At 40.4% G+C, this 24,664-nt stretch overlaps 3 protein-coding genes across 10 annotated transcripts in view; 1 reads left to right on the top strand and 2 right to left on the bottom strand.

The window, feature by feature from the left end:
* LOC122212211 (torsin-1A-interacting protein 2-like) overlaps positions 1-18,260 on the bottom strand; it is a 33,830-nt gene extending 15,570 nt beyond the window's left edge. The window contains exon 1 of the mRNA XM_042925954.1: positions 18,190-18,260. The gene's annotated coding sequence lies outside the window, so the exon portion shown is untranslated. The remainder of the gene's footprint in view (positions 1-18,189) is intronic.
* TOR1AIP2 (torsin 1A interacting protein 2) lies at positions 79-24,155 on the bottom strand. 5 transcript variants are annotated; one of them, XM_042925958.1, is made up of 2 exons: positions 24,072-24,155; positions 79-4,549 (listed from the first exon to the last, which is right to left on the bottom strand). In XM_042925958.1, exon 2 carries the CDS (start codon positions 3,887-3,889, stop codon positions 3,494-3,496), a length of 396 nt encoding a protein of 131 aa, XP_042781892.1. In that variant the 5' UTR covers positions 3,890-4,549; positions 24,072-24,155; the 3' UTR covers positions 79-3,493. The 5 variants fall into 5 exon arrangements, with proteins under 5 accessions (XP_042781892.1, XP_042781891.1, XP_042781889.1 ...); XM_042925957.1 differs by lacking the exon at positions 24,072-24,155 and adding an exon at positions 23,311-23,396; XM_042925955.1 differs by lacking the exon at positions 24,072-24,155 and adding an exon at positions 18,194-18,276.
* TOR1AIP1 (torsin 1A interacting protein 1) overlaps positions 22,551-24,664 on the top strand; it is a 42,982-nt gene continuing 40,868 nt past the window's right edge. For 2 of the 4 annotated variants that reach the window (XM_042925952.1, XM_042925949.1), the window contains exon 1: positions 22,552-23,470. In XM_042925952.1, coding sequence (XP_042781886.1) covers positions 22,993-23,470 — 478 coding nt within the window. In that variant the 5' untranslated portion in view covers positions 22,552-22,992. Of the gene's footprint in view, positions 23,471-24,664 lie in introns of all 4 variants that reach the window. The other 2 variants (XM_042925950.1, XM_042925951.1) reach the window with 2 other exon arrangements.

Below are 24,664 nucleotides of genomic sequence, written 5' to 3'. Positions count from 1 at the left end.
AAAAATCAGGTTCTCTTGGCCCTCAAATAATATATACTTCTGCCATGGCTACAACATATGAAACATCTACAACAAAAATATATAGCTAACATTTATTGAGCGTCTTCTTTATGCCGAGCAGCATCCAAAGCATTTCATGTATTAATTCATTTAATCTTCACAACAGTCTTATGATGTATGGATTAATAGTCTTATTACTATTTTACAGACAAGGAAATGGACATACAGAGAGGTTAAGAACCTTACCCAGGAACACACAACTAGTAAAGGCAGAGTCAGGATTTGAACTCAATCTGATGGTGGGACCCAAGCTTTTAACCGTGACACTAAAAAAAAAAACTTGTAGTGAACATACTGCAAAGTACCCTGAATCTAGGTCTGAATTGTGACTCTAGCACATATGACCTGGGTGATTCTGCACATATCCTTCAAATTTTCTCAAACAGCTTATTTTAGTGTTGTGGAAAGTCTCAGGTGATAGAACAAATCACACAGCAATTACATCTACCACAATTATGACTGTAAACGGGCCTAAAAAATGTGACAAGGATTTCCTTGAGAGCATCCATCCCCATAGGCTTCTTAATCTTTATACCTAACACCACTGGACTCAACTACAACGTCAACCTCAGTACCAAGATCAAGGGAGTCCTTCATTGGAAGGGACTTAAGAAGTTTTTGGTAATTCAGGATTGAGCTCTAACAATTGCATTTAATCCCAGTTCTAAAATTAAGACTCTATCCTTATCCCTACACTTCTGAGTTCTACCTCTTCTCCTATACTTTTTCTAGTCCTAAAGACTTACTATGTGCCATATGTTTGGCATATATTATCACATTCAACCCCAGAACACTATGAGGTAGGTTATTACTGCACTATTTGACAGATGAAGAAACTGAAGAGAGAGGTTAAAATGCCCAAAGTCATTTAACAGTGCCAGAATTCGAAGATGAACACAGGTCAACTGGCTGCAAAGGCCATTGTTTTTCCTCTGTAATAAGCAATTTTCAAGTTGTGTTAAGATTCCGTGGAGAATCAAGGGCTGTCAAAGACTGAAGAGACGGAAGGGCATATGGCTCATCTCACTCTTACAGATATATGTAGCATGCTGATTGCCACATACTCCGGACTCCACGCAATTCTTTTATGCCTTCCTGCCTGCCTGGGCTTCCTTCTCCTATCACTTAGAGATCTTAACTCAGTCACCCACAACCCAAGATACCCTCCTCTTCAGTAGATATTTCTTTCCCAGGCTACCCCAGCATGTTTCTTTTAACTTTCCACTCCTAAGTCTGCCATCAAATAACAGGAAGTACTCATAAAAGTCATTTTTAAAATGGCCACCATTATATATAAGTAGCAGTATCAACTCTGCCACAGTATGGAAGCAGATTAATTCGGCTCACATAATCTAAAATGTTGGATAACCCTCTAGATCATTTGTCTTGAGAATTAATTTTAGAACATATTTGTACTTCGAGAAAAATGTGACTGACTTATAACCAGAAATATCAACAGCAACCTTTAGTCTGACACGAAACCTCTTTAAATGTCACTAGCAAAATACAATAATTATCACTACCATGCAGTATTGTGAGTACTCAGTTTCCTTCCTTTTAAAGCCAGATAACTAAACACCACAGAGGTGCTGCCACTGTAATTCTCAAAGTATCCATACAGCACCTGCATAAGAATCTCCTGCAGCACTATTTATAAATGCAGATTCCTGGGCCCCAAGAGCAACCTAAGGAATCAAAATTTCTGTGAGATCAAGAAATCTGCATATCTTCACAAGCTCATCTAGGTATTAGTCTGAAAATCAACAGTACATATCCATTTCATTTTTTCTACTATTTAAAGGAGACATTAGTTAAAACCATCTTTGGTTAAAACATTTTGCCGATACTTAAAATTGCACATATGTAGAGTGTTTGTCAGTGTGTGTTTGAAAACATTTAGGCGACAATAATATTGATCAAAAGCAATACCTCTAAATAAAACTTCACTTTTTAGAAAGAGCTTTAGGATAGTGAAGGGAGTTATTAACCAAGGGTTAATGATAAACTAACTAGTCTTCACTCAATATAGCAGTCCACACACTTTATTCAGCAATGTAACAAGAGAGAAGTTCCATTTTGATAGACATAAGGCAGATACAGGGTAGATCTCCAGGGTACATCCTTTATACAGAATAACAAATAACTTCAGGTTGCACAACATGTGGTAGGCATTTGTCGCATACCAACAGCCATTCCTTGCTTATCCCTTCCTAAAAGAGCCCTGATTTTATTAGGGGACACAATATATCCTACCCAGGCATTGCTCACCCCATTCCCCTTTGCCAGGCCTCTCAGGCTCTCTTGTGAACCAGTACCTTCTAATGAGATTTAAGAAGAAAATCTGCAAGGGACTTCGGAGAAATATTTTTTTCCCAAATAAAAAAGACTTGAAAGGAAAAAGCATTCTGTGTCCTACTTCCAGCCTTTGATTGGGAATGAAATGTCTGTAACAGCAACAGCCACACTGTACTCACTGGGGAAACAACTATAAGGACAAAAAGCTTCCATAAGGATCCCAGGGGGGAAGAACAGAAAGAGCCTGGGACCTTATGAACATTGTTGAGCCGCTACACAAGCACTAAATTATCTAGTATCTCAAGAGGGATTTTACAATTGTTCAGTGGCCTCTGAGATGTTTTCAACAGATTTTTCTACGTTTCTCCTATACTGTGGTTCCATGATTCTCATAAACAAGTGAAGACCAGAATGTGGTCAATGTCCAGCAAAACATTCTTAGTTCTGAGAGAGATGCTTCCCTTAGACTGTTCACAGTATCTATGGAGTCAAGCTTGATACCTCCTTTCATCATCTATCTCGTATCATAGTGTAAGTACTTTTCCATTTCCAGGGGAAGACATTCTAAGTTCAGTCACCACAAAGACAGGATAGTCTTTGCTTATGCAGAGCCAAGTGAATATAGATAATGGTATTTCTGTACGTTTTTGTATAACCTATGTAAGTGTTACCACGGGTTAATGTATAAGAGATGGAATTTAGAACAATGTAGTTTCTTATTAAAATATCTAGCTGTTTTACTGGAATAATCTACAATCCAGCTATTAAGGATGCTTTCCCACAAAAGTTATCACGAGAAGTATCATTATGGTACACACAGTATAGGGCCTCTCCTCCAGGACTACCCTGTCATATGTCCACAATAAGGCTGTGGAGCTTTCTAGGAGGGGTAAGCAAATTCCAAAACATAGGGAACATGGATTAGACTGGTTCTAGATGAACGGTCTGGCTGGAATACTAACTAAATTCATGCTGAACAAAATATGTGTAGACCATGGGAGCAGATCCAACAATTTAATAAGCAGGTCCCCAAGGTAGTGACGGTCTATATCATATTTAGAAAGGAGTCTTTCTTCCATCTTCCTTGGGCTACGAGTACAAAACTCTAGAGTCTCCATGATTTTGAATGTTTAAGAAGTTATTTGTTTTGGCCAAGTTTTTTGTTCAAGGTTTTATCTGTTCTGGTCAAGATTAACTGCAATGCAGGGTTAAAACCAGCTACTCTAGAGTCATGGATCCTTTTTCTAACCAGTGGAGGACCCAGAAGAAATGGGTGGCAAGCTTTTTCAAAGGTCCATCTGGTAAGATTTTGGGGAGCCCACTCAAGTGGGAAAGACCAAGGAAGAACAAGACTTCTATTAGCAGGGTTATCAGGGTAACACTCAGGGCAATAATCAGCTCTGTTAATACGGTCTAAGAATACTTGGTAACATTCATTTTCAACAAGTTCAGTCTGGTACAACCAATGGCCTAGTTCTAAACTAGGGAACCACTGTTGTCCACAGTCAGGGCAATGTGAATTATCTGAGAACATCTGGGCCTAGAAAAACAACACAGAAAGCAATGTAACAGTAAGAGGCAACAATGACACAGATACCCAAATAACCAGGTCCTATTACAGGTCTGGTTTAGCAATGTCTCAGTCTGAAAATACTTGGCAACCAGAGTTAAATTTGGCTTGCACCTCCGTGCAATTCTTCAAGATTTCGTTGTCTGTTTTTCACTCAACTGCAACTCAGTCTCTGAACCCAGGGACCGATTTCGTCTATAATGTTGTCAGTCACTTATTAGCAGCACAGATCTCAGAATAGTTCCTTGAAATCCCAGCTTCTCAAGAAAAGATGGGGCTCTAGTCTAAATTAGTTATTTCTCCTTGTGTGTTATCAGCTGGTGGTATCATGCAGAGGCACTCGGCTTACTCTGCTTTGCTGGTAAATTATTTCGTCTGCTTGGTGAAACAGAGGAGCGGACAGGTCCAATGGGTCTTTTGTGGGCGCTGGCACTTGTTGTTGTAATACAGGTACCCAAGTCTTAACGCCTTGGCACTTTACAGTGATGGAGGGGGGTCAGGAAAACCTGGTAGAGTCCTCTTGAGCGTGGATCCAATGAAGTCTTTCTTGGGAGGACCTTAATCAGGACACAGAGAAGTAGCTGATGTTGAGTTGGTTGGAGGGTCTGGAAATGCTTCACATACCTGTAAATGATAAAACTTCAGACGACTCATATGGGCTTTGAGTTGCTCACAATATTATTAGAAACATGCATTTGGAAATCATTTGAGCCAGTCAAGGTGGATGAGAATTGTCTTGTGGGTTTCTCCATGACAATTTTATATGGGTTCAAACCAATGTATCTGTTGGGAGTTATGCTTATTTTGGGCACTAGGAAGGGTTTTGGTTCATTTAAGATTTGTATTAGCTTAGTATTTTCAGGACTAGATTTCTTTTTGCTAACTCCTTTTGCATTTTAGTAATAATAAAGTCTGTATAATCATGTTTAATCTGGTAAAACTTTGAGATTTCTTGTGTATCTCTTCTGTGAAATGGGTGACATATGTGATATTCCTGTAATGTGTGGGATAACATTAACAATGGTGACAGCCTTTCTACAACAGACTTCAATCCATCCAGGAAAATGCTTACAAAATCATCAGGAAATATCGTTAAAAGCTAACTATAGGAAGTTGGAGGCAATCCTTTTGAAGGCTGAAAAAGAAACCACGAGGGACAGGTCTTATTACCCACATCTATCTTTATAGGTTTATGCACATTATAATGTTTAATAAGGCAAGTCAGGTATAGTCTTGAGCAATAGTCCTGAGCAATTCTTGGAAAATATTTAGAAAATAAGTTGGAATTTATAGATACTATCATCATTTTTATACTCCTTCATGACACTGAATGCAACAAATAAATAAGGTCGGGTACTAGGATGTATGGAACAACTGCATAGCCACCTAGAAAGTACTATGTGCCAGAGTACAACATATACCTTGTTTTTCTGCAGTGTTTTGTGAGTTCTGAGGCTTGATCCTGTGAGAGCACTAAGGGACACAGGGAAAGGTGTGAGTGCTAAGACTATATAAAGATTTGGCCTGAAAAGCAGAGGAGTGAAAGCCTTAGTTGTGGTTTGGCCGAAGCATCTTCCTTACAGACTATCAACGGTAGCTGTGATTCTCAGATTTTAAAATGGCAAGTTTAAAAGGTAACTGAAGAGTTTCTGACAGTGCTGCAACACAGGGCTCCTATTCTGATGGGAGCCCCAGATGAGGTGACAAAGTCAGTAAATATACTGATGTACTTTTTGAGGTTAGGTAACAATGGATGGGTGCGGGCTACCAATTCAGCTCCTCATTCGAAGTGAACAACAGAAGGGATGCAGGGATCCTGACTTAACAACCTTTATGGTGACAACACTGAACAGCTGAGGGTCCACTGACAAGAGCACCAAAGTAAGTTTCAGTTATTGAATTGGGAAACCTTGCAGGTCCAGTACGTGGAACAAATGAATAAAGCCACACAATCGTGGGGCTCAACATAAAAGTCACTAGTAGAGTTATATGGCTAAGTCTAACACTGAAAAGATAAGGAATTGTGGATTTTTGGCGCGAAACGGGAATATGCAATTGAAAGCACAAGACAGTATTCCACATCCACCAGACTGGCAAAAATCAACAAGTCTGACAATGGGGACTGCATACTCTCGGTAAAACCACCCCTCCCCCAGGACTCCATGTCTCCACTGGCAGCGTCAAGAGCCAGACCTAAAGCTCCAAGTACTCAAAATAAACCCACCCTTCCCCCAACCTTCATTTCTCAACTTCAAGAGTCCACAAAGCACTAGAGACCCAAGTATTCCTGAATTCAAGAACTCTAGTTTTCCTCATGTTTCAGACAAGACAGTCCCTCCCCTGATCCTCTAAACCACTATGGGCCAAGAGTCAGAAAGGGACCCCAAAGCACTAAGTGCTCAGAGTAAGATTACTTATCACCAGCCTCTTCCCTCATTCCTAAGCCTTACCACTGATAGGTTAGGAGGGCCTCCTGAAATGCTCCTGGCAAGATTCTCAAACTCCACTCCCACCCCCCACCCACAGCTTCACTGACATTATCAGCTTGAAAGCACCAGGCCCAACCAAGCTCATCATACCTGTATCTCTGTTTATGCTGACCACTAAATAAAGCCCAGGGCCTCGGAGTTGTACTTCATCCCCTGAGTCTCGAATCCCCATATAGATCCAAGAGCAGCCGAGATAACGTCCCCTCTCCTTGCTTTGTTGTTTCCATTTTGATATAGTAAACATTTTAGCCATTTGTCTGTACTGAAACATAAAATCCCTGAGAATAGGGCTTTTTGGCTTTTTATTTACCCAAGTAAATAAGGTTGTATGGAACAACTGCACAGCCACCTACAAAGTACTATGTGTCAGAGAAGTACTCGTTTTTATGTGCCCAAAAAACATAAATGGTAAATACAAATAACTTGAATCCTTACACTCTAACAATAGGAGCATAAATTAGTACAACCACTTTTGGAATTAATTTGGCATTATCTAATAAGGCTGAAGGTGTGCATTTCCTAGAACTCTGTAATTCCACTCTTAGGTATATAACCCAGAAAATTTGCACATCTGCATTTGAAAACATGAATGTAAATATTCACGGTAGTACTGCGTGTAACAGCCAAACAGCCAAAATGACTATGAACAGTAAAATGGATAAACAAATCGAGGTAGGTATATCTTGTTTTATTGCACTTTCCTTTACTGTGCTTCTCACATACTGCATTTCTTAAAAATTGAAGGTTTGCAGCAACCCTGCATCAAGCAAGTCTATCACTATCATTTTTCCAACAGCATCTGCTCACTTCGTGTCTCTGTGTCACATTTTGGAAATCCTCACAATATTTCAAACTTTCTCATTATTATTATCATATTTGTAACAGTGATCTATGATCACTGATCTTTTATGTTACCGCTGTAAGTGTTTCGAGGTGCCAGAAACCACACCCATGTAAGACACTGAACTTAATAAATGTTGTGTGTGTTCTGACTGCTTCATTGACTGGCTGTTTCCCCATCTCTCTTCCTCTCCTCAGGCCTCCCTATTCCCTAAGACACAACAATATTGAAATTAGGCCAATTAATAATCATACAATGATCCCCAAATGTTCAAGTGAGAGGAAGAGTTGCACATCTCTCATTTAAATCAAAAGCTAGAAATGAGTAAGCTTACTGAGAAAGGCATATAGAAAGCTGAGACAGGCTGAAAATCAGGCCTCTTGCACCAAACAGCAGAGTTGTGAAAGTGAAGGAAGTTCTGGAAGAAAATGAAAAATGCTGCTCCAGTGAACACACAAGTGCTATGAAAGTGAAACAGCCTTACTGCTGATACGGAGACAGTCTGAGTGGTCTGGATAGAAGATCAAACCAGCCACAGCGTTCCCTCTGGCCAAAGCCCAGTAGAGCAAAATCCTCACTGACTAATTCTATGCAGGCTGAGAGAGGTGAGGAAGCTGCACGAGGAAAGTCTGAAGCTAGCAGAGGTTGGCTCAAGAGGTTTAAGGCAAGAGGCCGTCTCCGCAAGATCAAAGTGCAACGTGAAGCAGCAGGTGCTGGTGTAGGTGCTGCAGTAAGTGAACCCGAAGATCCAGCTAACTTACTTAATGAAGGTGGTCACGCTAACAACAGGTTTGCAATGTAGATTAAAACAGCCTTCTATTGTAAGAAGATGCCATCTGTGATTTTCACAGCTAGAGAGGAAAAATCAATGCCTGGCTTCAAACCTTCAAAGGACAGGCTGACTCTCTTGTTAGGGACTAATGCAGCTGGTAACTTGAAGTTGAAGCAAAAGGCTTCTTTTTCCCCCATTCCAAAAATCCTAGGGCCCTTAAGAATTATGCTAGCTACTCTGTCTTTGCTATATAAATGGAACAAAGTCTGGATGACAGCACATCTGTTTACAATATGGCTTACTGAATATTTTAAGCCCGCTGTTGAGACCTACTGCTCAAAGAGATTTCTTTCAAAATATTACTGGTCATTAATGATGCACCTGGTCACTCAAGGGCTCTGAGGAATATGTACAATGAGATTAACGTTACTTTCATGCTTGCTAACACAATGTCAATTCTGCAGTCCATGAATCAAGGAGTAACTTAGACTTTCAAGTCTTATTATTTCCTTTTTTTTTTTTTTTTTCAAGTCTTATTATTTCAAAAGTATGTTTTGTAAGGCCATGGCTGCCACAGAGAATGATTCCTCTGATGGATCTGGGCAAAGTAAAATGAAAACCTTCTGGAAATGATTCACCATTTTAGATGCTATTAACAACATTCCTGATTGATGAGAAGAGGCCAAAACATCAATATTAACAGGATTCTGGAAGTTGGTCCCAATCCTCACAGATGACTGAGAAGTTCAAGACTTCAGTGGAGGAAGTAACTGTAGATGTGGTAGAAAACATCAAGAGAACTAGAATTAGGAGTAAAGCCTGAAGATGTGAGTGAACTGCTATAATTTCATAATAAAACTTTAATGGATGAAGGAGTTGCTTCTTATGGATGAGCAAAGCAATCCGTAGAGATGGTTTCTTGAGATGCAATCTACTCCTGCGAAGATTGTTGAAATGACAAAAGATATAGAATATTACATAAACTTTGCTGATAAAGCAGTGGCCCAGTTTAAGAAGATTCACTACAGTGCTGAAAAGAAGTTCTAGTGTGGGTAACATGCTACCAAACAGCATCACATGCTACCAAGAAATCATTCATGAAAGGAAGAATCAATGGATGCATCAAACTTCACTGTTGTTTTTTAAGAAATTGCCATAGCCATCCCAATTTTCAGTAACCGCCACCCTGATCAGTCAGCAGCCATCAACATCAAGGTAAGAGGATGAGCACTAGGTGTTGTATGTAAGCCAATTTGACAATCAATTATATTAAAAAAATAAAGGTAAGACCCTCCACCAGCAAAACGATTATGACTCACTAAAAGCTCAAATAATGGTTAGCATTTTTTAGCAATAAAGGTATGTACACTTAAAGAAAACATAATGCCATTGCATAATTAACGTACTATGGTACAAACATAACTTTTATATGCGCTGGAACCAAAAATCTGATTTGACTTACATTATTGAGATATATGCTTTACTGCAGTGGTAGGTAAAAAGTCTTCACTAGTCTCCAAAGTATGCCTGTATTATGTACATATACACACAGATGAAACTCAAGAATATTAACCTAAAAAAACTGAAAGTAGTAGAACCCCCCCACACACAAACTTACACATTTTCATTTACATCAAGTTTCAATATATTATTTAGGAATAAATATTCAATAAAGCTAAAAAGAAAACAACAAACACAAGGAGAATTGTTACTTTTGATGGGAGAGAAAAGGGGATGGGATTGGGAAGGGTATACAGGATATTTCAAATATTGTCACAAATATTTTTTTAACTCTTTGGAGGCACAAGGTTCACTGTATCATAAAACCTAATTGCTTACAGAATCTCTATTCAATGTTATAATTTTTAAAAAGATTAGAGTGGAAATACTAATGGGCTAGAAAAAGAGATTAATAGGCAGAACCAAAATTTCACATTGTGGACCAGAAGAGCAGCAGCAGTTACTTTGCCCAGAGGGTGGCTAATATACTGAGGACCAAAAAAAGCCTTACAGAAGGATACAGATCTTAGTTTTTCTTATAAAATTGTAAATAACTCTCTCTTCACAGAAATGAGACCTACCTAATACTGATATGGAAAAGAAAGTTTACCTAGGCATACTCCCATAAAGACATGCATCGTTTTGCAGGGACATTATTTCATATGGTGCTTTTGTACTAAATTAGAAAAAGGAACCCTTCTTCTAAGTAAGTTGTAGCCCAGAAAAACCTCACTTGGCCAGGTATTCAATAGTACTCCTCTGTAAGATAATAATGCTTACTAACAATAACTAACGCCGAGTGCCATTGTCTGTTCTGAGCATTTTACGTGTATTAACTCATGTAATCCTTAGAATAATCAATTTTATGGTAAGGAAACAGAGAGGTTGAGCAACTTGCAAAGGTCACACAGGTCACTGCAGAAAAATAAGTATTTGAATCCAGGCAGACTGGTTCCACAGCCTGTACTCCTAGCTACTATAAGACACAGCCATTTTGAAGTAGGAACAGTTAAGCTTTAAGAAGCCTCTTCATATATATGAGCTGTTTGCTGCTCTTCAACAGTGTGTATATACTGAGGTAGGGGTGGAGAAAATCACCTATCGCAATTTTCCACTTTCACACAGTAAGATCTAGGATAGGTTTAGGGGGTCCTGCATCCACTGAAATTACATACAAAATGTTTTATGTACACATGTGTTTTTTTCCTAGAAAGAGGTATTTTTAGACTCCCAAAGGAATCTGAAGTAGTTCAAAACCATTACGTGTTAATGGTTCCCAATCATTTTACTACCAAATGCAATTTTTATTCCTAGCACACCCTTCCTCAGATCTCATTTTGGAAGGATGTCTAAACAATCAGCATTCCTGTAATAATTTCATTTTCTCATTTGTATTAATTAGACATCTGGGGCTTCTGGGTGGCTCAGTCGGTTAAGTGTCTGATTTCAGCTCAGGTCATGGTCTCACAGTTCCGGAGTTCAAGCCCTACGTTGGGTTCTGTGGTGACAGCTCAGCGCCTGGAGCCTGCTTCGGATTCTGTCTCCCTTTCTTTTTGCCCCTTGCCTGCTCACACTCTCTCTCTCTCTCTCAAAAATAAAATAAACATTAAAAAAATTTATTAGACATCTGCCAATGTCAATCTGCCAATCAGAACTTCTAAGAAAGAAAGAAGATAGTGTTACTGGCACTGGTTAAGAAATTTTCAGTATTTTAAATTACAGATAAATAGTCAAAATTCCTCTATCATCAAGTTGGAAAGATTTAGATATTCTGGATTTGTTTCCTTCCTCAATTCCATTATTAGCTTAAGTTAAAAGTAGCTGATTTAAAGTAAATATGATTACTATTAGGCTTGTAGAAATACTGAAAATACCTTGAGAACCACCATTAATTACTCTGATTATTAAACGTAATTTTTTAAGTTCCTGAGGAAAACAACCATGTACTAGGCCCAAAGCCACGTACTGTGGATAGAGAAAATCTTACAGGACTTCTACGTGTCCAGGGAATCCAGAAAGGAAACCTACTTTGGGTAAAGGCTAAATGCCTTCAGATAGATATAAAAAGATTGCATGTAGAGTTCCTAGGAAATTCTGGAAGGCCCATAGAAAAAGCAAGGTTTTCAAACAAATCTTTTAACCAACAACAGTTTTAAAAGCCAAAGTTTAAAGAGTTTGTCCACTGCATAAATGTCATACAAATGAAAAACACAAATCAGGTTTTTTGGTAAGAACTAAAGTAAATTTATAATTCTTCCTGAAACTTTATTAGAAGAAAATTTAGAAAACAGCACTTTAACTGAAAAATGAAAATGCAACTCTATTTAATTTTTTTTTTAATTTTTTTTAAGTTTATTTATTTTTGGGACAGAGAGAGACAGAGCATGAACGGGGGAGGGTCAGAGAGAGAAGGAGACACAGAATCCAAAACAGGCTCCAGGCTCCGAGCTGTCAGCACAGAGCCTGACGCGGGGCTCAAACTCACGGACCGCGAGATCATGACCTGAGCCGAAGTCGGCCACTCAACCGACTGAGCCACCCAGGCGCCCCAATGCAACTCTATTTAATCCACTGAAATGTATATCTACTAATAATGGCAGCTTAATACATACTAATCACCTTCATTAAATATTTTGATTCTATTTTATTCTTCACTATTTCCTGAATAGATGTTAGGAAGCAAGCTCAAATCTGCCTATGACAGATAAGAATTGTCTCATTCTTTTTATCATATGATAATCTAAGTCTCAGACTGAGTCAGGATTGGGGTGACTTCTCCAGGAAAACATATCCCTCAGACTACAGCCTTAGCTAACTCTCCACATGATACATAAAATCAAAAGACAGAAACACAAGGGCACCTGGGTGGCCCAGTCGGTTACGTGTCCAACTTTGGCTCAGGGTATGATCTCAAGGTTCGTGGGTTTGGGCCCTGTGTCGGGTTCTGTGCTGACAGCTCAGAGTCTAGAGCCTACTTCAGACTCTGTCTCCCTAGCTCTCTGCCCCTCCCCCACTCGTGCTCAGGATGTCTCTCTCTCTCTCTCAAAAATAAATATTAAAAAAAAAAAACCAAAAAAAAATGTAAATGCTTTAAACCCTGAATTCCTATTTTGAATATTTTTTTCCCATGGAATATTATATCCTAAGGCTAACCAATAATCAAAAATGTCCACTTTTTATAGAAAACAGTATCTCTGATACATTTCATACACAAACTCAAATCTTTCAAGTTTCATATTTTGTAACTAGTTTAGAATTTAGATGACAGGAGATTAAGGAGTATGGGCATAAAAAGGAACTTCTTTTTAAGTTCACATAATCTAAAATAATTCTGTTAAAAGTTTATTATGAAAATAAATGCTCCTTAAAGAAGTCTTCAGATTGTTTTGTGAGGAACTAGCTCTAATCTGGCAGTCTTGAGATCAGTAGAGAAGACATATGGATGACAATTTCAGTGCTACTTACCACATACACTGTTCCCTCTTATGAAGAACACACAGGTCGAACAAAAAAAAATTCTATCCTGAGTTAGAAAACAGCTGCAGAGTGTTCTCCCCTCACCCCAGGAACTGACAGATAAAACAGGTGTATGTATGGATTGCTAGCATACCTTAAAGGGGAACAACTGCTTTAGACATTTATTGGTACATTTCAACTGACCTTGCCCTAATGGACCAAAAGCCATCCTTCAAATTCTGTTACAGTTTCGATTTCAAACACCAGCAGTCAAACCTTTAAGGTTAATATGAGTCATTCAATAGTGAGACTCAGTGCCAAGCTTAAGTATTTCTATACTTATACCAGCTATTTGTCTGTATTTCAAACTAAATTTCTAAGGCTTTCTAAGTCTTGCCCACTCCTCTGTACCATATTTGTTGTCATAATATGTTTGTATTATTTTCACAGTTTCCCACAACTTCCCAGTATTTCTATTAATTGGTACTTCCATATATTTGAAAGGGAATTTGAAAAAGTACTAAAGAAAGAAAAAGAAGTACTCCAATTACTTCCTTAGGTAACTGTTTCTTAAATAAGGACTAAATGCCTGGAACAGTTCCAATATCATACATATTTTCTGAGTAAAGACACTTCCTTTCCTTCTTATCCTTTTTACCCTTCTTAGTCCCTCCCAACTCCCCTGACTTGTAGTTCAGATTTGGGTGGACTAAGTACAGGCAGTAAGCAAAGCACAAAGGATCAAAGAGTTTGCTAATATTTGGGTACACTAATGGATTCCCAGTTTTAGCTCAACTCCGCTAATCACCTTTACTATCTACACTAAGTCAACACATTTGTATTAAACTTTTTATTTTGAATACATTGTATTTTTTTAAAGAGGTGTAAGTAATCTCTACACCCAACATGGAGCCTGAACTCAAAACCCCAAGATCAAGAGTCACATGCTCTAATGACTGAGCCAGCCAGGCACCCTAATGATATATATTTTTTAACATTTTATTTTTAAATAATCTCTATATCCAATGTGGGGCTCAAACTCACAACTCCAAGATCAACAGTTGTACACTCTACCAACTGACAGAGAGCTAAGCACCCCTTGAACTAATTTTAAACTTACAGAAAAGTTGCAAAAATATTGCAGAGTTCTCTTACATCCTTTATCTAGTTTCTCCCAAAGTCAATATCTCATAAAATTGAAGTACAATTATAAAAACCAAGAATCATTGGTTTTTATCAGCTAAACTACAGACTGTTCAAATTTCACCAGTTTCTCTATTAATGTTGTTTTTCTGTTCCAGGTACAACCTGGGATCTCATATTGCATTTAATTGTTAGTTCTCCTGCGTCTCCAAACTGAGACAGTTCCTCAATCTGTAATTTATAGTTTCTTGTCTTTTGTGACCTTTTAGTCTTTGTGACCTTGACACTTTTTTGAAAAGTAATGGTCACTTATTCTGTCTGATGATCCTCAATCTGGGTTTATATAATGTTTTTGCATTCATTTTGTTGCTCCAACTTTGGCCATTAGGAGCTCCTTCAAGTTGGCTCCTGTGTGCCTTCAACCAGGACCCTCAACTTTTTTGATCATTTCCTGAATTTCAAGCACTACAAGATGTTCCAGGCTCCCTGTCCCAGCCCTGGAGTCAACTATGTCTCCAAAAATCCTAGTTCTTTTTATCAAAAAACAGTGTTCAAAAACCAGTTTCACTTCAAGCCAACAATTTGGACAGCCACCACTAGTATTTGTTTCCTTACTAAACTTATTAACTGGAAATCATCAGTGTCATGTTGGAGCATGTTAGAAATGCACATTTTTGGGCCCCACCCCAGACCTACTTAAACCAGAATCTCTGAGAGGCTGGTGCAGGAGTTTGTGTTTTAAGAGGTTCACCAGATCATTCTAATGTTTCACCACAAAGTCTGAGAAACACCGCTTTAAAGAATAGTTTTCCCGGGGCGCCCGGGTGGCTCAGTCGGTTGAGCGGCCGACTTCGGCTCAGGTCACGATCTCGTGGTCTGTGAGTTCAAGCCCCGCGTCGGGCTCTGTGCTGACAGCTCGGAGCCTGGAGCCTGTTTCCGATTCTGTGTCTCCCTCTTTCTGACCCTCCCCCGTTCATGCTCTGTCTCTCTCTGGCTCAAAAATAAATAAACGTTTAAAAAAAAAAAAAAAAAAAAAGAATAGTTTTCCGGCACTATAAACCCTATGTTTATCTCTAATAAAAAAAGTTTACTGTTAATAATTCATCTTGTATATAAATCATACTTTCATTGATACAATTAATAAAACTATAGGTGAATGCCTCTTCTGTTCAGGCACTCAACACTTCCCTATTCTTCATCATTTTCCTATAAAAACTGTTTTTAATGTGGTCACAGTAGTTACAAATACTGTTACTTTTATATACAGAGAAATTGTAGGTCAGCCTCCAGGATCAATTCCTGCCTACATAAAGGACCTAAAATCCACACACTGAAGCTGCAAAAATAAACCCCTTGCAGCACTCTCCTCTGAAGTAAGACTGCCTAGGCCTGACCGACTGCTCCAGTACCTGGCTTGAACTCTTCTCTATGCCTTCATTTTCTTAACCACAAAAAGGAGTAACACTACCTAGAAGAAAGACGCACTGTAAGAGTTAACGAGCAGCATTTGCCATAATGAGGGCACACAAGAAGCCCTCAAAAACTATTAAATAAAAGTGTCACTAGAGGTTTTTATTACTTTTATTATTTTAATATTTATTTTTGAGACACACACACACACACACACACACACACACACACACACACAGCACAAGCGAGCAGGGCAGGGGAAGAGAAGGAGATACAGAATCCAAAGTAGCAGGCTCCAGGCTCTGAGGTATCACCGCAGAAGCCGGTGTGGGGCTGGAATTCACGGATCAGGAGATTGTGACCTGAGCTGAAGTTGGACACCTAATCAACTGAGCCACCCAGGGGCCTAGAGATTGTATTTTTTTAAATGAGGAGAGCAAATGGAAACCGTGTTAAAAGAAAATTATGCTGTTTCTTCACTAGATCAGAATAAAGGCAGACCCAGACAGCTTTATTTACAGAACTAAAACAAAACTCTCAGAAGTTAACCAATCTTTTAAATTTGACTTTCTGCAAAAAAGGTTATTACATTCACATTACACATGCCCACGATCAAGGGCTAAACGAGAGGGGTGTGTGTGTGTGTGTGTGTGTGTGTGTGTGATCTTTTGAAAAAAATTTTTAATGTTTATTCATTTTCGAGAGACAGACCGTGAGCAGGGGAGAGGCAGAGAAAGAGGGAGACACAGAATCTGAAGCAGGCTCCAGGCTCTGAGCTGTCAACAGAGACCCATGAGGGACTTGAACTCATGAACCAGGGATCATGACCTGAGCCGGACAGATGCTTAACCCACTGAACCACCCAGGTGCCCCACAATTTAATCTTTTGAAGTATTATAATTATAGGTGGATTTTCTTCCTATTTTGATTACCAAAATCATGGTGTTAGTAAAGAGGAAAACAGCCCAATTTCCCATCTGCTGGGTCCTTAAACTATCCCATTTAATACTCCAAATAACCCTATGAATCTCTAACTTTGCAGACAAGGAAAGGCGATCAGAGCAATACAGTAACCTGCCCAAGTCACACAGTGACAGAACAGGAATTCAAACACAGCTCTCACTCCAAATTCTATGCTTATAACCAATGTTGGGGACACTGTTCTTTATTCACAAAATGCTTGATTTGCTGTACAAAACTTGTGATAAAGTATAGTCACTCTACGGAATTATCTCTTGTGGGACACAATAGTAGTCATAAGATGTAGAATACTAATTAAATTTTAACACAATTAAAATTCTAAATGCGAAATGAGTAACAGCAGAAGCAGATAGGGAGTCTCTGAGCAAACTTCCCCTTAGGAAATTCAAGAGGCATTTCAGAGAAACGTAGATTTCCATGGTATAGTTTAAAATAACTTCTCAGGCAAAAACAAATTATATACAAGACACAACACCTTATTAAAATACTCAATAATCCTTAAATATTATTAACTAACTTCATAAGTTACTGTATTCATGAGTTATAGGAGCTCTCAGGCTTGTATTATCTCTATGCTAGTAAGAAAAACAAATGAAATAGAGCTTAAATGAGTCATTCGTGGTTATGTGATAAAGCAGCAACAAAACTGGTAATCAAGTTGTGGACTCTGCCTTCAGCATAATAAACATTACTGAGAAGAGGTGCTCACTTAAAAGTTTCCATAGCAAATGTCAGATTTTCAAGCCATTCTAATCTATACAGACTCCTGAGATTTTTAGTTCTTCTACCATGAAATTCCTTTTCTCATTAAATGATTTTCCACTGACCATTTATATGCTAATCATGTGCTTAAAAAATAAAACTGGTAAATATGGATAGATTCCACGGCCCTAATTCTTGAAAAAAAAAAAAAAAAAAAAAAAGACAAAGATTTCTCATACAGATCTAAAATAAAATGTTTTAAAGTCTAAAAACCGGTAAAACTAAAAGTGGTATATAGAATCAGATTAAGATAACTCATTCCTGTAACCGTGTATAAAGTCTAACAAGCACTACTGATAAAGTAGAGAATACTACACACTTTCTTCTTTTTCCTCTCACTCCCTGCCCCACTTTTTTAGGGAGTACTATACACTTTCTTGAAGAAAGAAAAGAGTAAACTTTCTCAAAAGGTATGAAATACAACTGAGAATACGTACATAATACATACACAAATGAGTAATTGTAGCGTCTAACTAAACTTCAACCTTGGCCCTTTTTAGCACCATTAAGGCTAAAAAAAAGGTGGGGCAGGGAGGTGGCACTACTTTATAAGGACTGAGATGACGTAGGATGAGATCCTGCTAAGCACGCAGGTAAAGGGAGTAATCACCACCCGCAGTGGTAGTCAGATATCCCGTTTACATTTTGAGCCTTATAGAAATTCTGCTTCTCGTCTCAAAGTCCAACCCAAACATTTATTCCCACCTTAATTCTGTTTAAGGTTTACAAGACTCTGCTTCTCTTCTTTTACTTCCAAAAAAAAAAAAAAATACGCCCCCAACCTTCCCCATTTAAGGTTTTTGCTGTAGGGAGGTGGGGGCGGGGAGGGATCGTTTTGGAAAAATCTTTCTAAAGAAGCTTTCAGATCAAATATTAACACATGTAAAAGTTGTATATACATTTTACTTACTTACAAATTCTAGCAGGGTCTTAAATCGTCGACTGTCAACGTCTGGAGAGCCCTTCGGTGTTCTTTTTGCCCCACAACGCCGGGCTGCACCCCACCTCGGACGTGGAGGATCAGAACGTCGTCCCGGTCCCAGTCCACGTGACGAAGACCTTCGTGGGGAGGAGAGGGACGCACGGAATGCTGGGACTGGTAGTCGGCCCGCCCCTCCTCCTCCCCAGTCTGCACGCCCCTCTCTCCACTCCCCACCCGCTGGCCAATGCCAGGGTGAGAGGCGTGGCGAATGCGCACCACAGAACCGCCCGGGACCATATCCCTGCAATCCTACAGGAAAGCGCGCATCTCTGCAAGACACCGCGAAACAACCCATGGAACCAACACTGTGAGGACACTACCCAATAATGCCCAGTACCAGTTAGACATGGCTTGGAACTTGGCCTCTACCTTTACAAGGTGAGTGTCCTCAAACGAGTTGCTTAATCTAACCCTCAGTCTGCTCCTGTCAAACGGGGACAAGGCTACTTACAAACCTCATTTGTCCGTAAACATGCTAATGTACCTAACGGTACCTGCTAAGTTATAGTAATAAATGATGAAAAATAAATATTTTGGTCAATCCCATAAATGTGCAGATTGAGAGATGGCAAGGAATTTAGCGAAGAACACACGATTGGTTAGGGGCAAATAAGTCTAAATCTCCTGTACCTGACGTACACTAACTCAAAACAACACAGAAGAAACCTACTCTCCTAAAGCTCAGTTTCCCTTTCCTCTTTTTTTTTCTGTAACACTTCTGACCAAAACACTATTTTACTTTGATTTTTATCTGACCCCCGTGGAATATAAACTCCAAGGCAGGGAGGGTTGACTTTGGTCTACTCTTTCACTACCATATCCCCAGTACCTAGAAGAGGGATTGTGTAGTACATTGCAGAAGATAAATATTTATTCGATTAATGATTCTTTATGTGGTGGTGATTTTTGGTGCCTTCATCTCTCAATCATTCTCTTTCAGCAAAAGTCACAGGATTCCTAAATACTGTTTAATAATTGACTGCAATTTCTAAATCAATACGTGGAACAGTATTTACTATATCCTACTCATTTCATTGAATTTAACTTCACTTAATTTCAGTCTAACACTTCCAGCTAGACATTTTCATTTGCAGTAACTGTCTAAAATACTTTCCATTTGCTTGTGAGAGTGGGAAATAAATGGAGTTGGCTACTATTTCTTGAACTTGCTTTAATATTTTAATTTTTTCCTTATTAGAAAAGAACAGGGGCGCCCGGGTGGCTCAGTCGGTTAAGTGTCCGACTTCAGCTCGGGTCATGATCTCACAGTCCATGAGTTCGAGCCCCGCGTTGGGCTCTGTGCTGACAGCTCGGAGCCTGGTGTCTGCTGCGGATTCTGTGTCTCCCTCTCTCTGACCCTCCTCCATTCATGTTCTGTCTCTCTCTGTCTCAAAAATGAAAAAATATTAAAAAAAAGAAAAGAAAGAAAGAAAGAAAAGAACAGTGTTGGGGCCCCTGGGTGGCTCAGTAGGTTAAGTGACTTCGGCTCCGGTCATGATCTCACAGTTCATGGGTTCAAGCCCCTCGTGGGGCTCTGTGCTGACAACTCAGAGCCTGGAGCCTGCTTCAGATTCTGTGTCTCCCTCTCTCTCTGCCCCTCCCCTGCTCATACTCCGTCTTCTTCAAAAATAAATAAAATGTTAAAAAAAAAAAAGGAACAGTGTTGCCTTTCTGCTAAGATAATAGAGTTATTTCCCTATCTGACCAGATAGGTGATGATGCACAATGAATTGATAAATGCTTTCTCAGTAACTAGATTTCTGCTTACCCTAAAAACAAACAAAAAAAAAAAACCTTCATATACAAAAATTACATTATTTTAAAATAAACTGTGTACTTTAAAATAGCTGCTTTAAGGGTGCTCGGGTAGCTCAGTCACTTAAGCGTCCAATTGGGTTCAGGTCATGATCTCATGGTTCATGGGTTCGAGCCTGCATTGGGCTCCAAGCTGCCAGCGCAGAGCCTGCTTGGAATTATAGCTCTCTTCCTGTCTGCCTCTTCCCAACTCACACTTTCTCTCTCTCAAAATAAATCCATAAACTTAAAAAAATAAAGAAAAGAGCTGTTTTAGAAATCCAGCGTCAACAACACTAGATTTCTAGACTCAGGCATAACAGCTAGGTATACAAATTGATGCCATTTAATCTGAATTATAATTTTTAATAGAGATCTTCCCTAATATATGGCAAATACCCTAAGGCTAAAGAATACACTCATTATTTATCAAACATTTACGTTGGTACAGAACAGATGTTTGATAAATATATGAATTAAATGAGTGCATTCTTTGTTATAATCATTTCTTCTCTAACCTGTCTTCTCTTTCCAGCCACTGAATTCCTCCACATCTCTCACGTTCCCAAAGTAATTGTTTAACAACCAGAGCTCATGCCCGCTCTTGGTAATGGTGACCCAGCAAACCCCTTCCACTACTGGCTATGAATCTACTGCCTCTAACGTCAAGTCTTTTGGGGCCACTCTTACAGTTTGGAAAACATCTACAGCAGAATATCTGGTTTCATAAGAGTTTAGCCTCACTTCACAGTTAGTGATAAATGTTGGTATTTGTAAGATTGCTAGGAGTGGGAGACAATCCTAGCCTATGCCAGGGCTAGGATTATGGATTATTATCTAGACCAAAGAGGGAAAACCCTAAGCAAATATACGTGTTAATGTTAAAGCTACCATGCCTCTGACTTTACTTAACGTTCTCATGATTTGTTTCTTTGGAAAGTGAAAGCCATTAGTTTCTTTCCTAAGCTTTTACAAGCATTTTAAAATTTCAAAACACCACCATACTGATTATTCAACAGGTAGAACCTCTCATCTTCTGATTATTCAGCAACATGTAGAACCTCTTGTCCTTTGTTTTTAAATATGTCCCCAAACCTAAGTTTTAAAGTTTGTATCCAAAGTATCTACGTAGAGACTATACTGGTACATGTTTTAAAGACGTACTTAATATGCACTGATGTTCATAATATGAACTTTGTATATTAACACTATTAAAGTTTTATATCCTTTAAAAATTACATGAAAGAATTTTTACAATTATATGTTAATGAGCACTATAATAGGCACCTTACAGAGAAAGGGTTACTTAAATCGTGAATAAAAGCCAGGTATTACCAAGTATCAGTACTTTTCAGCATTTTATCAGAAAAGAATTAAGACTCACAAATTTTCCACATACAATACCATTTATCCCAAGCGGACAAAGGAGAATACGCTTTTAATTTTCCCTTAAAAAGTTAAAAAAAAAACAAAAAACAGCATCTCCTTTGATACTGTTCCTCCAGCTTCTTTGGCTATATTGTATATTGTAAACAGAACTAAACTACTGATCCTAACAGTCTAAAACCTAGGTGACTCTCTAAAGCATGTAACTATCTAGCCAAATGTATGGACAATTAGTGAAAATATAATACACCTGAGGCTTTCATTAAATTGAAATCTGTGCCCAGTTTAAACAAACGAGTCACTGAAAAACATTCTAAGGTGATTTAAAATACTTGAAATAAACATCTTCCAAAATTTCAGAATGACTCAGTAATTGGTTTCCAAAATTACAATTTCTTAAACCTACTCACTAAAATAAGTTCTAGAAAGTCTTCCAAGACAACTGTATATGTTTGAGGGAACAATCTTTTCTCTCAATTATTGACTTTCTATATGTCTAAATTTGGCTAGTTACTGCAGATTATCCACATCTGTAAATATGAAGAGTTGAAACAAACAGCTTTTATCATGCTTTCTTATTCAATAAACTAAACGCAAGAAACCCTAAAATCAAAGTCAGTAGATCAAGTCATGCCCAGAATCAAAATAAGAATGGGCCATAAGTTAAAATTACAGCGCTCTTATTTCATCAAAGTTATTTGTTCATCTCTCAACGTCCATAACACAGCACTAATGTTTCTGAACAGTGCTGCTGGAATACAGCTTTAACACGAAAGCCAGGAATAAGACTGCATACATTCTGCAAAAGGAAATCTACCCGAGCGTATACCTGCAGATACGACTTTGCACTCTCAACAGGTGACTCAAAATTTAAAACTGGCTGCCTTCACAAGGGGCTTAAAAACTAAGAAATTTCCAAGAAAAGATAGCCCTTGCAAAAGGATCTTTATATCATCACTCCAGTAATAAGTTTGGAAAGGCATGGCTAAGGTAGCCGTCGACCAAAAAGGTTCCAGGAAAACTGCGCAACAGCCTGGGGGCGAGGACTGAAACTTCTCCCCACCTCCACCCCCCCCCCCGACTTTCGCTCGGCCTTCCCCCAGAAACTCGGAAGAGGGGGCCAGGACCGGCGTCTCCTGCGTGCGGGCAACAGTTGCCACGAGCAGCTGGGCTCAGGAAAGGCAATTTGCCCAGCCAGTTGTCCCTTCTCCGTCGTCCCCTCCCACCTTCCCCCAAGGCCAAGGACAGCGACGTCGTCCTCCCTCTTCTCCTCCTCTTTGGTGCCTTCAGCCAGGAGGCGGGAGTGACCCGCAGCAGCTGACCCAGCATAGGCACTGCCTCTCCCACAGCCCTCAGGACACACCATGGGCCCAGAGGCGGGTTTGCAGCACAGCAGCGACGACGCAGGCGGAGGCCACGGCGACTCTCAACTGCCTCCCTGACCGCCGCGAGCACCGCCCGACACCCCGAAAAGTCGTCGCCACCCACGGCAGGAGAATCTAGGGACCCCCAAATCCACCTTCGCGATCGACTCAAGCTACGTCAACAACTATGGCGGGCGACGGGAGGCGGGAGGAGCCGGGGAGGGAAGGATGGGGGCTATACGTCACACCCCGGCCCCCCTTGCGGGAGGGTAGGCGCCGGCTCGCCCCTCAAAATGGCGGCAGCAGTGACGCGCCTGCGTACGGAATTCCTTCGCCGTCGCGCCTCGGCCGGCGGGAAGTGAGGTTCTCGGAAGAGCCGCCAGAAGTGTACGGCGACTTCGAGCCCCGGGTAGCCAAGGAAAAGTCCCCGGCGAGAAGACGAGTCCCGCTAGAAGAGTTCCGGCCTGATTCTGAGAAAGAGGAAGTGAGAGAAAGCGCCTACTACCTTCGTTCTCGGCAGAGGAGGCAGCCGCGACTCCAGGAAGCCGAGGAGATGAAGACGCGAAGGACTACCCGTCTACAGCAGCAGCAGTCACAGCAGCCTCTGCTAGAACCGTCTCCGGTTACGACCAGGAGAGGGTTACGGGACTCTCATTCCTCTGAAGGTGAGACCGACGGAGGTAACAGTCTCCGCCGCGAGCCGGGGAGCGAGCGCAGGCGCGCGGGCGCGAGCGGTGTGTGCGCGTGTCGGGCGGGCGTAAGCTCCCGCCCAGCTCATCCCCGCCGGGGCTCCAGTGGCTCCGCGGCGCGGATAGACGGGCGCCCCCACGCGGGGTCCGCCCCCACCGCAGGCGGGCAAGAGGTGCAGGCGGCTGAGGGTTGGGTAGGCAGTCGTGCTGAGCGACCTGATCCGGGAGCTCTGCGCATCCCTGTGCGTCGAGCAGGGGCGTCCCGAATTGCCTTTATCTGCAGGCCGTCACGGAGAGTGGACGAGTTAGGTGGCAGGCGCGACATCAAAACACTTGGGACTCCGTTTCACTTCAGTTTCCTCTGTCCTGCGGATGTTGCTACCAAAGCCACTTCCATTTCCTCCTTTAACTCTGAAAAGCCAGAAGTCCCTAGCTGAGAGTTATGGTTCTAATGTAACCTTCCAGTCTTTTTCCAACGCTACCCAGGTCAGGGGAGAGGGAAGGGAAATTTGGGGAGTGGGCGTTTCAAGGGATAGAGTAGTTGATGAATTGACTGAGACCCCTCCCAGGTACTTACACCGAGGTGGGCTAAGTCAATTATCCCGAACTTTGAGCTGATCGCTCTGTCTTACGTGTGGTGATCTCTGCAAAAATTCGCCACTTGAGGTTCCTCCGTGTAACCTCATTGGTTAAGTAGCTTGACGAAACAGGATTCTTAGTTTTTATCTAAATGGGCCAAAAGGATGTTGACAAAGTGAGCGTATAGTTTTAGGTAAGTCACAGGTGAATCAACTCCGTTAAGCCAACCTCTCCCACCCACCTCCCTCTTCCCCTTCTAATCCTGAGTCACAGGTGAAGTTTTGTTTTAGCCCCACGTAAGGCACCTATGAGGTAAAAATCCGAGGGTTTGAATCACAATGGGATTACATAATTAGCGGTAAACCATTGATGGCCAGGAAAAGGAGGTGGATTTTCAGCTCAGAGCAGTCATAGGCAGCACATACCTATTGACACCTGAAGTGCTGACACGTTTGGAGATGCGTTGATGTGGAAAACTTTATGTTAAAGGTGTGTAAATTACTACTGGGTGTAGGTACTCTAGACAGTTTAGCTCATATATAGGTTAGTGTGTGTTTCTTTAAAGGTTAGAAACCTGAAGACAAAGATCCC

The sequence above is a fragment of the Panthera leo genome, chromosome F3 (genome assembly GCF_018350215.1).
Source record: "Panthera leo isolate Ple1 chromosome F3, P.leo_Ple1_pat1.1, whole genome shotgun sequence".
Taxonomy (NCBI): Eukaryota; Metazoa; Chordata; class Mammalia; order Carnivora; family Felidae; genus Panthera; species Panthera leo.
Note: the sequence above shows the minus strand (reverse complement) of the source record. Positions and strands in the feature narration are given on the sequence as shown.

What these genes read in the sequence shown, in the direction of transcription:
- TOR1AIP2 (XM_042925958.1), bottom strand. Translation starts at nt 3,889, where the DNA reads ATGTTCTCAGATAATTCACATTGCCCTGACTGTGGACAACAGTGGTTC.